This window comes from Amphiura filiformis, chromosome 8 (genome assembly GCF_039555335.1).
Source record: "Amphiura filiformis chromosome 8, Afil_fr2py, whole genome shotgun sequence".
NCBI lineage: Eukaryota > Metazoa > Echinodermata > Ophiuroidea > Amphilepidida > Amphiuridae > Amphiura > Amphiura filiformis.
In genome coordinates this window covers 50,462,758-50,477,041 of record NC_092635.1, presented here as the reverse complement: position 1 = coordinate 50,477,041, position 14,284 = coordinate 50,462,758, and the positions used below count along the sequence as shown (strand labels likewise).

Genomic DNA, 14,284 nt, shown 5'->3' with positions numbered 1-14,284 from the left:
GTTGTGGTTTTAAAGCTAACAAGTCATGTTCAATATCTTAAGGTCAGTGAAACCGATCCAGAGGATGATGAAAACTTGTACAGTGATACAAGTGTGGTAGTACCAGAAACACAATTCCCATACAAGTCTTGTGAATATAGAAGTGAAAAAGTAGAAAAAAATGGCAGACATAAATAGAAGCAAAGTGGGTCTTGTGTTGGGGTTCTTAATTCTTGCTATGGTGAATATTCTTCAATGGAATGCTCAGTCGGTTAGGGGACATGGTGCAGAATTTAAAAAAGATGTTGGCAATATGGCAGTAAAGCCTGACATTATCTGTGTGCAGGAAACATGGTTGATGGGGAAACATAAGTTTTCGTTACCGGGGTATGATTGCCTTCGTAAAGATAGGGTGATCAACGGGGTCGAGAAAAGTCATGGTGGGTGTGGCATTTTTGTGCGGAAAGGCATGGCGGTCTCAGTTATTGATTTTGGGGATGCAGAGGTTGAATATCAGTGCATTGAAATTTGTGAGTCACAAGTGCACAAGAAAATCAGCTTGGTTAACATTTATAACACTAATCGTAAGCTCAACCCAGAGTTTCTGGACCCAATTCTTGGCAAGTTGCAGGGTCCTATTTTTGTATGCGGGGACTTTAATGGGCATAATACGCTTTGGGGCAGTAAAGATAATGATGCAAATGGGAATATAATTGAGGAAGTTATGGACAATTTCAACTTGGTATGTTTAAATGATGGTTCAGGTACATGGCTTGACATACGTACAGGCAAAATGTCGTGTATTGATTTGACCTTTTGTTCTGGGGAGTTAGCTGGTAAGTGCACTTGGTCGGTTATGAACGATAATTGGGGCAGTGATCATTTACCCCTATGGATTGAAAGTGGTGTTAAAATGTATTATAATCAGGGAGCTAGGACCCCAACTTGGTCCTTTAAAAAAAAGACTGGGCAAAGTTTGATGAAGATTGTCATGAAATAATAAGCAAACCCGATGCCACAAAAACTGTGGATGAGATTTATGACAAGTTTATACTGCAATTAAACCAAGTGTGTGGGGCAACCATTCCAAAAACTAAAATTATATCAAATAACAAATCCCCTGTTCCGTGGTGGGATGAGAGTTGTGAAAGGGCAGTTGGTGAAAAGAAAGAAGCATTGAAAGTTGTGCGTAGAACATGGGCTCCAAAAGATTTTATTGAGTATAAGAAAAAGCGGGCGGCAGCTCGTAGAGCTATCAAAATGGCTAAGGCTGCAGATTGGCATAAGTTCTGTGATGGAATTAGTTCAAATACCTCCCGGTATTAGTGTGGTAGAAGGTTCGTAATATTAGTAGAACAAAAACTTACTCTAGCATTCCTATTTTAAAGAGTGATGGGACTATGGCAGTGACAGAAATGGATAAAGCGAATCTTCTTGGAAAGGCATTTGCCAAGGTTAGTAGTACAGAAAATTATGAGGAAGATTTTAGAAAGATCAAAGAGAAAGCAGAGAGTCAATTTAAGTTTGAGAAGGATGAGAATTCCATGTTGAATGAACCATTTACAATGCCAGAACTGGAAGCAGCTATTGGGAAAACAAAATGTACCGCACCGGGGAAAGATGGCATTAGTAACAAAATTATTAAACACTTTCCTCTGTACGTTAAACAGATTCTTCTCATTATGTTTAACTTAATCTGGATTAGAGCACAATGTCCCGATGCTTGGAAAAAAGCAATTCTTACTCCACTGTTGAAGCCAGGCAAAAGTGCTACCGAACCATTGTCTTATAGGCCAATAGCACTGACATCAACCTTATGTAAGCTTATGGAAAGAATGGTTAACAAGAGGTTAATGTGGTTCCTTGAAGCTAAAAAAAAAGTAATGTGCAAAGTGGTTTTAGGCATGGGAGGCGAACCACTGACCATTTAGTCAGTTTAGAATCATCAATACAAAAAGGTTTTGCAAATAAGGAAAGTACAATTGCCATTTTTCTAGATATTCAGAAAGCCTATGACATGATCTGGCCCAAAGGGGCCATTATCAAGCTGCAGATGTTAGGAGTTAGAGGTCGTATAGTGAGATGGATTGATTTCCTTAGTAACAGAATTATACAGGTCAGGGTGAATGGGGTCTTATCAAATGAATTCAATATAGAAAATGGAGTCCCTCAGGGAAGTGTTATTAGTCCACTGATTTTTAATGTATGTGTTAATGATCTCCCATCAATTTTGGAGGGTGTTCAGGTGTAGCAATTTGCTGATGATGTGGCGGTATGGAAGACAAATCGTAACATAAAGTTTGCTACCAAAAAAGTTCAGGAGAGTTTGGATAACATTTCCAGCTGGTGTAAGAGATGGGGCTTTAAGATCTCAGTCCCGAAAACAGTGGGGGTGTTCTTTACTCGTAAAAGAATTAAGGCTAATATTGAGGTGAAGCTTGCGGGGGTGGCAGTTAAATTTAAAGAGGTCACTAAGTTTCTTGGTTTAAATTTTGATGAAAAATTGACCTGGGCTAAACATGTGAATCATGTACGGAGAGATGTCAAAAAGAATTAATTTGTTGAGATGTATTTCCTCAAATGAATGGGGAGCTGATGGGAAAATGCTGCTGAGTATATATAGGGCCATGATCAGACCTATTCTTGAATATGGATGCGAGGCATTTGCCTCAGCATCCCATGACTCTTTGAGGAAGCTTGATAGTATCCAGTATAAAGCACTTAAAATTTGTGCAGGTGCAGTTTGCAGAACCTCATTAACTGTACTTCAAGTTGAGTGTGAGGGAACCACCCCTGCATATGAGGCGTGATTTTTTAGCAAATAACTATGCTATTGCAATAAGATGTTATGAAAACCATCCTAATGAAAAGTTGCTCACCGATTGTTGGCAAAAACATTATTTTTACACTGGGAGAGTGCGGCCTAAAAGGCAGCGTCTGCCTTTTGAGGTTTGGATACAAGAAATACAATGGCAGATTTTTTCAAATAAACCCTCAACAATACCATATTGGGACTATAGAAATATACATATTTCAACAAATATTCACACAATGTTACACAAAGACATGGACGTTGCTGAAAAACGAGAAATGGCTGTTAAGGAGATAAACTCAAAATACTGTGCGGCTTTGCACATATATACAGATGGGTCGGTCGAGTCTAGTGTTGGACATGTTGGATGTGGTTTTGTTGTTCCGTCATTCAAATATTCCAAGGGTTTAGGCTTCCCTCTGGTATTTCTATTTTTTCTGCTGAATTAGTGGCTATTTTAATGGCGTTGTTATGGATTGATGAAGTGAAACCATTGGATACTTGTATTTTAAGTGATTGTATGGGTGCTATTCTGGCAGTAAATACTTTTGATGCAGGTAATAAGATTATTGTAGAAATTCAAAGGCTGATTTTCTCTATTTATGATCAAGGGATGGCGGTATGCATTGTTTGGGTGCCGGCACATTGTGGTTTGTTTGGAAATGAATGGGTTATGAAGAAAGCTTCTGTTAGAAAAATAGTTGATGTGCAACTTAAGTTGAATAAATCGGAGGTTAAACATATTTTGAAAAATAAACTCAAATTGGAATGGCAAAAGCACTGGAATACATACAATGCAAACAATACACTGAAACAAATTTGTCCGGAGGTGTCATACAAAATGCACTACTGGTCAGTTAACAGAAAACATGAGGTAACGTTACACAGACTGCGTTTTGGTGTATGCAGGTCCCTCAAACATTTTCTTTTCCTGGTAGGCAAGTACCCGAATGGTCGTTGTGAGGTCTGTCATGTGTTAGATACAGTTGAACATTTCTTATTAGGTTGTCGTAAGTATAGCAGGCAAAGGGCTGAACTAAGGGAAAAGGTTGAGAACTTGGGAGTTGTTTTTTCTTTGAAAGGGCTTTTAGGTGGATCAAGTCCACCAATAGGGGAGGTTTTGGAGTTTGTTGAGATTTGTGACCTGGCTCTGTGAGTCAGGATGCATCTTATGTACATAGTGTATAGTTCAGGTGTGGTAAGTGTACAGGAAATGTTTTGGTAAAAGGTTTATTTTTCACCTTTTACATTACAACATATATACATTATTGTTTTAAAATAACAACTTAAATGTGTAGTAATGGTGATGTAATATTAAATGTTTGAAGACAATGCTGTAATTTGTATAAATCCTAACTCACTAGCTCCATGTGCTAGCTTGTTTTTTATTAAGGTTTTGTTTGAAGGTACTGGATGCTGGAGATTATGTAACTGGCGCAAATAGCCATAGTAGCTGAAGGCGCCATTAAACTCAAAGAAAGAAAGAAAGAAAGAAAGACAATATCTTAAGGTAACATAGACTTCTCCATCGTCCACTTTCCCATCATGCATTTACCATCTGGCTATTACATATATATAACACACCGATTTGTATTAATTTGCACACAATTGATCGATTTTCCACCCAGAGTCCGGGTTTTCTGGTTTTAATTCTGTGATGTGGACCCATAACTTACATGTACAAGTTTAGGATACCTTCCTACAGATCCCTCTCTGTCGTCCAGATTCATCAAAATAAAGTTGCCTTCGGTGGCAGCATAGAATTCTCGGATATGTTCAATGTTGAATCGTTTCTGGAATTCAGCCCAAATGTCTGGACGTAATCCATTGCCCAAAGCAAACCGTACTTTATGCGCATACTTTCCGTCATCAACCCGCTGTAACATAAACAAAGTATACACAACAGTTGTCATCAAATACATTGAGCAATTTTGTAGAAACTCATTATTCCTTTCTTATAGTGTGTAGCGCACTATTAATCACTGCGTTTTGTTTTGTTTTAAAAATTTTTTTAAGATGTTAATGTTGGATGTCATTTTGGTTCACTCCTACATGACAGATAACATGGTTAACCCCACATACACTATCTGCCTTTCTTACAGAGTCACTGATTGGTCAATTAACTGATATGATCATCTGAGTCACCAATCAAAACAGAGCTTTTAGATCTGTGGGCAATTTTAATCCCCTTCAGCCCTACTGACTATTCTTACCGTATCTCTGATTGGCTCAATACATAACATGGCTCCCTCTTTGTAATTCATTCGGTATTACTCATAGGTTAGAACATGATGGGTCAAACATGCACCAAAAAATCAAGTCCTGTATTGTATGACTACCCACCAGTTCTACATGCATGTAATTTGTTCTTCTTTTGGTGCTGGTCCAATTTATTCACATGGCAGGCACTGTCTTTTGAGAGCAGCAAAAGTGATTGCTCCTTCTCTGAATTATATCGTGCATAAGATTAATTGTTAGCACCTCTGATTGATTCACTTAACACTTTACATTATAATTGCCACTGGTGTAAACAGCTCTTCTAAAGCTCTTAAGGATATTTGAAGAACATTGGACGGCTGGATACCTCATTTCAAAAGTGAGTCCCTGATACGGGATTTTTTACCTCACATAGAGGCCTGGCCTATCACCATATCCATCTTCCAAATTTCAAATTAAATTACAATTTGCATAATGGTTCTGAGCAAAAATGTGCATCACAATGGGCCATAGAACAGTATTGCCTAAAATTTAAATTTGACCCAAACTGATCCACTCAGGCTAAAGTCGGAAATGTTGAAAATTGAGTTCCTACCTTTACTAATACTGACTTGCTCAGTACCTACACTTACTGATGTTGAATTTCCAGGTCTCTTGAATACTTGGTTGCAAAGTTATGAACCGACTTTAACCTGATTGGATCAGATCTGGTCACAAAAGAGGTCAGGTGACAAAAAAAAAAACCTTTGCATTTTGTATTTTTTTCCCAAAAATTTAAAAACAAGCAAAGTAGTCCCAAAATCAGCATAGCGCGAAACATTACAGGCACGAAAATTACCACTATTATACACTACACTGACTACAGTATCTTTAATATGCAAAAGTTTCTTGAACTTGCAGAAACTTTTAACAACAAACAAGATAAAAGAAGTTTGTCACCAGCATTGATACACTTAGCTGATAACTTCCATAATTTACATTCAAGATAAAGAGGAATAAAGTTTTTGATAAGGCCCATGTGAGTACTTGTAATCTCAGTTTATCAGATTTCAGCTGATTAAAGGTCACAGTCATACTAATTGTCATTTGTACATGTTTGTAACAAATATTTTACTAGTTATGAATATCAAGAATCATGAGAACAATCCAAATGCAAATTTAATTTACCATAAGATGATCTTGGAAAAAAGGAGTTTTATAATTGATTATGGTGCATCAGGTAGCATGCACTTTTATTCAATGTGTTTCCAAAAACTGCTTTTAGTTTAGTTCAATTCTATGAGTAGAAAAAAAAACCAATGTGCTTTAAACAGACTATTGTGCTGTTTTATCTTACCGGTGGTTGAGCTAACAAATATCTGCATAGTTCTCCGATATACTGAACTACTGTAGCTCTGTATCTACGCACATCATCCCAGTAATGGCTGGCGGAAAACTTGGGAGCGATAGCAACGGTGCATCCTTTAAGTAAATAATAATGATAAAATAAAATAAATCAAACAAAATAAGAACAATTCTTGTCCAAACCACAGTGGGATATTTCTATGTAAATTCAACGATGGCATGCAGACTATTTGACAATGTGACAACTGTAGAACAGCTTATCAACAAAAAAAAAGACCAATTTCTTTTCTCCAGTAGTGGAGAATTGGATTTCAGTGGCTATAAACATCTCAATTAAAGGAAAGGAGGTGAATAAAATTTGATTCAGAGTCTCTTTTTGCACGATTGCAATTCACTTATCGGCCTGCAGATTTTGACATCCAAGTAGTTATCACAGTCACAACTAAGGCCAAGTAAAAAAAAAAGGATTTTTGAAAAAAAAGGAAGAGGGCATGTCTTTACTACTTGCTAGTTTTTTCCAAGATGGGCGCCAAAGTCAAAGTGACTGTCTGACTGATTTTAAGACACTACTAAAGAGAGGTTTTCAACTCTTATACATGTACTTGTCAGAGGAACAAAAATATGAAAAGTTGCACCTTAATCCATGTACACATTGTTTCTAAATATGTTTTCTTCATTTTTCAGCCTTAACACAATCTTCAGTGAAAATACAAAAAGAAAAAATTTAAAGAAAAAGTTTTTTTCTCTGCATTTTTACTTTAAAAAGTGGCAGCCAAAAAGGAAGCGGGCGGGATGAGAAACTTTTGTAACTTGGCCTAACGTGTATTCCATACTCAAATGGAAGTCCAAGAGCAAACGAGGCAATGGCCTTCATCAATTTCAAGGCCAGATAATCAATGTTCACTCACCTGCTCTGATGGCAGTACACACCCCCATCTGGAAGCCGGCACTGTGGTATATGGGTAACGCAGTATAGATAACATCATCTGGTTCTAACTCAAGAGGTTGTGTTGTATAACTAGCTCGAATCAAACGTCCACTGGTCACATTCACTGCTTTAGGAAGACCTAGAAAATCAAGCAACAGATGGGTGATACTGGAGCTACTCAAGAATGATGGTGTGTACATTTGTGACTTATATTTTTCACAACAACCCCTATTAAAATACCCCAAAATTGTTGGAAAATTCAACATTTTGGAAAAACTACTATTTATAGATAAAAGTGAAAGTGGATGAGCCAGATAGGTTGCCACTTTCCACCTGGGGGGGGGGGGGGCAAATATTGTGGGGAAAGGTCATCAAACTTTCATAAATATACAGGGCTTGAATTTCAAAATTGTTCAAATCTTGTTACCAACCACAACAAATTATTCCTCATTATTAAAGATCCGTAACCCGATCGACAACATCATCCCCTCGATTTTTTTCATTGTTGATGAGTTTTTGGTATCACACAATAGATAATATTTTTCTCATTATTATCCTAATATGTGACACTCACGGTTGATGTATTACCAGAGAATTCACACAAAACTTGCTCAATTAGAGGCTACCAGTTGTATACCACTTCTGACTTCTGGGCAGGCATTATTATGAAAATATCATCATTCATAGCATTACGCGGCAGATTTGATTATACTCTCGTAATGTGTGTTTAGTTATTGTTGTGTGATGCCTTTGTAACCAGAATGCCTCATAACAAAGATAGAAAAGGTAGCAAAACCCGGAATATGAGCAGACAAGAGAAGGCAAAATCTTCAACTGATGACGCCGCTGCTAGTATGGCGTTGAATTCGGCAGACTTACCCGTATTTGTAACAAGCGAACTTGCTGCATCGACGGTGCTTGCCACACCATCACCTGTTGGCGATGCCACCACTTTGAAACAGCTTCAAAGCCATGTACAGAGTTCCATCAGTGACTTTCAGAAACAAGTCCAGAAAACCTTGGATGCACTGTTTAAAGGTATGAAGAAGCTTGAAACCGAACTTAATAAATCCACAGAGTTCCAAAGTTCGCGCATCGACAGCCTAGAGTCTCAGGTAGGCCCCCTTGAAGCAGAAAATAAACATCTAAGGGATGAAATCGACGATCTGAAACAGCAGGTGAAGTTACATGACGTCCTGATTAATAAGCAGGAGAGATTCTCCAGAAGGAACAATTTCAGAATAGTAGGAGTTCCAGCAACGCAAGATGAAGATTGTATCGAGATAGCCGATTCCATTCTGGCTACGCACTTTGAAATGGACAATACCACCATAGAGCGAGCCCACAGAGACGGGCGCGGCAGCAATAACAAGTCGCCTCACATTCTCGTAAAGGTGCTATCTTATCGCGATAAAATCAGAGTCATGCAGAACGCAAAGTCATCATTAAAACATCAGAACTGTTATATTGTTGATGACCTAACAAGAGCGGATCTACTGGAAAAAAGAAGATGGGCTACACAGGTGAAAGAACTATACAACAACGGTGTAAAGCTCAGTTTCTACGCCGAAAAAAGAAGAAAAAATGGACAACCATACCAGTTCAGTAGAGCAGTAAATCACGCGGAGAGCAACACATCGGCACCAGCGTCAAACGCGTGAGTTCACGGTAATAATAACATTCAGTGTGATTGAATATCATTTTATTTTCTTTAACATTGTTATACTTTTCGGCAGTTCGGCACTGCACTGATCACTGCTGTTGATCTCATGAACTTCACTGCATTCTGCTAACATTGTTTTGATCATTATACTTTGATCGATATGTTTTATCATGGTTTATTTATTCAATTTGATGACTTCGTATCTTCACTATGCAATGTATTTTGGTTTTTTTTGTTGGTATATATATTATTTTTTGAGTTAAAGCATGCATGGTGATATCCAAATTGTATCACTTTCTGTGACTTCATGACACAAGTTCAGTTTACTACGTGTGTTATTGTCCATCCTCCTCTGCTTGAACTTGAAATTGAAGCAGCAGATAGTGTTCTTTTTTTTGGAGTTAATTATGGTGTATATTATCCTCCATGCTCTGTGCTGTTTGTGTTTCTGATTTTGAACACCATACTTGCTTTAAATTCACATTTGTCATCAGTTTTGCTGAGCAAGGTCACCATGGTTTCTTTCATTCAATTTCTAAATTCATAGTCAAGCTTTGTCTTTAATTTGCTTTGACACTCATGCCCATGTATTTATTTCTTGTTGCCTATAATTCAAGTTATTTTTCATGAGTTTCTTTCATTAAATTGTATATAGTCACTTTCATTTTGTAAATTGTATAGTGATGTGACTTTTATGCATTTTGTGCATACATTGAACTGATACCACATTTAGCTAAGTCTCATTGACTCAATGGTTAGATTAAAGGTTAAAGGTTTGATGCTCTCCTTTTCTAGGTTCTTGTACTTTGCTAATGTATATTAGTCACATCATTACTATGAAAAGAAAGTTGTTCAATTTTGTTTTTGTCTTGTTTTTTTGATACAATATTATGTTCATTACATTTTAGTATCAGTGAACACCTCTGTTAGTTGAATAGTCAGGCATTTTGATTTGAATTGATCACAGTGAAAATGATTTATTTATTTTTTGTTGGTCATATATGCTTCCACTACTCACTGCGCCAGTTTGTAATATATTTGTTTATTTTTTGTTGGTTTTGAGTACTAAAGTTACTTTCATTTTGTATTTAATTGATATGACTTTTATGCATTTCATTGAACTGTCATCACATTCAGCTAAGTCTTCTTGACTAGATGCTTTTGTCTCTTTTTCAGTGGTTTGATGCTCACCTTTTCTAGTTTCATGTGTTTTGCTCATCAGTCATATCATGATTATCAAAAGAAAGTTGTCAAATTACACAGGGTTCTTTTTTTTTTTTTTTTTTTTTTGATACATTTTAATGTTCATCACAATTTAATAGCAGTAAACACTTCCCTGGTTATGTGGTCTGAATGAATGTTCTATTGATTTGTTTTGATTTGATTACAGTGGAATTGATGTATTGGTTGTTCACTCCCAGATCCTTCCACAATACACTGCCCAGTTTGTTTTGAATTATGCCAGCTGATTTATCATTGATTGTTGCTTGTATCATGTCAACTTCATGCATGATTGACTGATTCCACCTAATTTATGTTCATTGACTGAGCAGACACTACAGGTCTATATGTCCTTTTATGATCTTTATGCTGGTAATACATTCTGCTGGCACTTACTTGACCTGTCTGCTTGAGTCAATGACTTGTCCTTATTTCCTATTTTGTTGAACAGCACGATCATTAACTTCCCATATTTTTTCTTTGGGTACTATTGTTGTTCTCATGTTTTTCTCATGTTTATATGGGTATCAATAGCTATTTTAATACTTAAATGTAATTGTGATAAAAATTTTCTTTTTATGCATGCATGCTACCTCTGTTATATTATATTGGTATTTCACTTTCACTTCAGTGATAATCCATAATAGTAATTGTTTGGATATCAGTAACTACTGTTGTTCTACTTTTCATTTAACATTTACATATGTTTCTTTGTTATTATGGTGCCCCTGTTTGCAATACAGTTTTCAATAAAAGCGCGGATGACCGAGCGTTGTCATTCCGGGAAACATTTTTGCTTCACTGTGCTACAAAGTAGTTCACTTTGGTTATGATCCCATTATCATCTCCTTTTGGTTTTGCATCCTAATTTTAACCTTTGGAGTACAGTGCTGCAATCTCATATTCCCTTCCCCTCACTTCTTTTTTTTAATGCTGTTTGCATAATGCTAAGTATATTGTGTATTTTCATTTAACATGCATACTTACCTTACAAAATTTTGTTTTAATCTGAATTATATTTTGTTTTGCAATATGATATGTAATTACCATCAATACACATACCAAAGTCGTTATTTGTCAATATAACTTAATCCAATGCTACTGGTGTCTTGTGTGATAAGCTCATAATTAGTTCATTCTATAATTGGATATCTTGTTTTGCTTTTGTCATCTGAGCTGAAGATAATCTAATATGCACGTGTTATATAGGCCTTTATGTTATTATTATCTGAAGTCTGAAAAACATCATTTTAACTTTATAACTCAGTGACCTGGATTGGATTTTGAATGGCCTCTTTACAACTGAAATCAATTGCTCTCTGATTATCATTTTTTTAAATTTTGTTGTTACTTATTTAATTTCCTGATACTTACTATACCCATATTGAGTTACCATACTGTTTTAATTCATTCTTGGTTAATTATTATTGTTTAAATTATAATTTGCTTGTCGGAGACAAAAAGATGTCTCCACAAAATTTACTTTATGTTGTACTTTAATATTGATTGGTGTTTTTTTTTTTTTTTTTTGTAACATTTTTGGTGAAACAATAGTATCTGTATATTTTTTTCCTTATGACAAGTGCACACAATTCTTGTATTATTTGTTCCAACTGTGTTAATATAAATGATGTGAGTTTTTCTTGTATAATATGTAACTGCTTTATGCATGATGTATGTATAAGAAGTGGTAGCCAAGGCTTTGCTTCAAATAATTGGAATTGTAGGAATGTATCATTCGAGCAAGCTTCCCATTCAATCATTTCAATAATGATGATGACTTCAATAATGCTATTCAAGGCTTTGATTCAATTGGTGAACATGATCAAGTGGATATTGATATCACTAATAGTTTTGATCACCTCTGCTTTAATCCACTTCGTCAAGATGATGATTTTAATGCGGCTAGTTGTGATATAGATTATGTTTGTAAGTACTTTACATCTGACAGCTTTAACACAAATGTAAATAACAACTTGGTTAATAATGGTTTATCAATGTTCCAGTTGAACATCAATAGCATGAACAAAAATTTTGATGAATTGAAATCACTATTGCAAGTATGTAAACATCGTTTCTCAATAATTGCTGTGACTGAAACATACTTTAAATGTACCCCACCTGAATACTATAAGCTTCCTGGTTATCAATTTGTTTATAAAAACAGAGAAGGTATGCGCAAAGGAGGTGTAGGTATGTATGTGAGTAATGATATCAAATATAAGATCAGATCTGATTTAAATGAAATTCATTCATCATCATTTGAATCATTCTTTGTTGAAATTGACAATGAAAAGAGTAAGAACATCATTGTGGGAGTAATCTATAGACCACCAACATCAGGAAATAGTATTGAGCTTTTTAACTCTGAGTTTGATTATGTTCTAAACAAACTCAGCTCAGCTGAGAACAAAATCAGCTATCACACTCGGCAGTCCACGCTTTATAATGCGTGCCGGTTCGAAATTCTGAAAATTGGTGAAAGCGTGGGGGTTTAAACTTTTTGGGTAAAAAGCGTGGACTGATATAAAGCGTGGGATTAAAATAAAAAGCGTGGGGCTTCTTCCAACTTACAGTATATTTTTATTGAATGATAAAATAATCATAGTTCCAAGAAAAATTACCAAAACTTGCACACTATGTCGCAAGATAAAATTCCATTTGATGCCTGCAGGCTCGCGCTTGTTTACGTGAATCCAGTGCAATGTACACAATATCCTCCCCCCGGAAGCGCTGCCAAAACACCTACGTCATATGCAAATGTCCGATTTTCCATGACGTTGTACTTTTTCTTTACATTGATCGTATATGAGTGACGCCATTAACATGCATAATTGATTGAGCGAAGCAGCACGGAAGAAGTAGGATATAGTCGCTGAACACAGCGTCGCCAAGTTTCATGACAAGAACAACATTTGAACACCATAAAAGTACAGTTATTCATTAAAATGCTTATTTTACAGTGCAGTAGTAGTTTTTCACATATAATTTGCATTGTTCACGTAATGTATCAATTAACTTATTGGAGAGAAAAACATCGGACTCGCACATGTGAAATAGGTGCAGAATTCGGCGTACTTGATACTTCGAACCAAATAATTATTGTGTGCGACTTTGTCAGTTTACAAATAGCGGAAAAAGCAAAAAGTGGTGGGGGTCAAGAATTTTCAGTATAAAGGGTGCCTCAGTAAAAAGCGTGGGGGTCAGGAATTTTCAGTATAAAGGGTGCCTCAATAAAAAGGGTGGGGGTAAAATAAAAAGGGTGGGAGTCAAACCCCACTGCCGAGTATGGCTATCTCTTGGGTGATTATAATATTGATTTGCTTAAAGAAAAGAGCAATAAACATAATTATTAGTGATTACTTGAGTACAATCTATTCTTATGGTTTTTACCCAACAATTGATAAACCAACTCGTATTACCAGAACATCTGCAACTATTATTGACAATATTATTACGAATAATTGTTGTGCCAATCACCAATCTGGAATCTTTGTAGTAGATATCAGTGATCATTTTCCCATTTTTACTAACACTAATATAAAAATAGATGGAAATAATGCTACACCTAGTAAAACTCAAACTGAATATAAAAGACAAGTTACGGATGATAATATAAATTTGTTATTAAAAAGACTTTCATTAATTAATTGGAATGACGTTCTAACCGAAGAGGTGGATACAATGTATACTAATTTCATATCTAAATTCAATGACTTGTATGATGAATGCGTACCTAATAAAAAAATTAATCGTAAAAATCAAGAACCACATTCTCCATGGATAACAAAAGGACTCTTAAAATCAATTAACCATAAAAATAAATTGTATAAATCTTTTTTGAAACATCGTTCTACTGCCAGGCAAGATCGGTATAAAATATACAGAAATAAATTAAACTCACTCCTCAGGAAAGCCAAAAAAGTTACTTTACAAATAAACTAAATAAATACAGAAACAATATGAGGAACACCTGGAAAATACTTAAAAATATACTGAATAAAAACAAAAGTTCAAACTTCACCACCAAATTTCGTGATAATGATAAAGTATACACAGATCCAAATGACATTGCAAATGGCTTCAATAATTACTTTGTTAACATAGGTCCAAATTTGGC

At 35.7% G+C, this 14,284-nt stretch overlaps 1 protein-coding gene across 1 annotated transcript in view; it reads right to left on the bottom strand.

The window, feature by feature from the left end:
• Positions 1 to 14,284, bottom strand: part of LOC140159165 (long-chain fatty acid transport protein 2-like) — a 34,441-nt gene that overhangs the window by 6,213 nt on the left and 13,944 nt on the right. The window contains exons 3-5 of the mRNA XM_072182535.1: positions 7,261 to 7,419; positions 6,345 to 6,469; positions 4,468 to 4,668 (exon numbers count right to left, since the gene is read on the bottom strand). Of these exons, the coding sequence (XP_072038636.1) occupies positions 4,468 to 4,668; positions 6,345 to 6,469; positions 7,261 to 7,419 (485 nt within the window). The remainder of the gene's footprint in view (positions 1 to 4,467; positions 4,669 to 6,344; positions 6,470 to 7,260; positions 7,420 to 14,284) is intronic.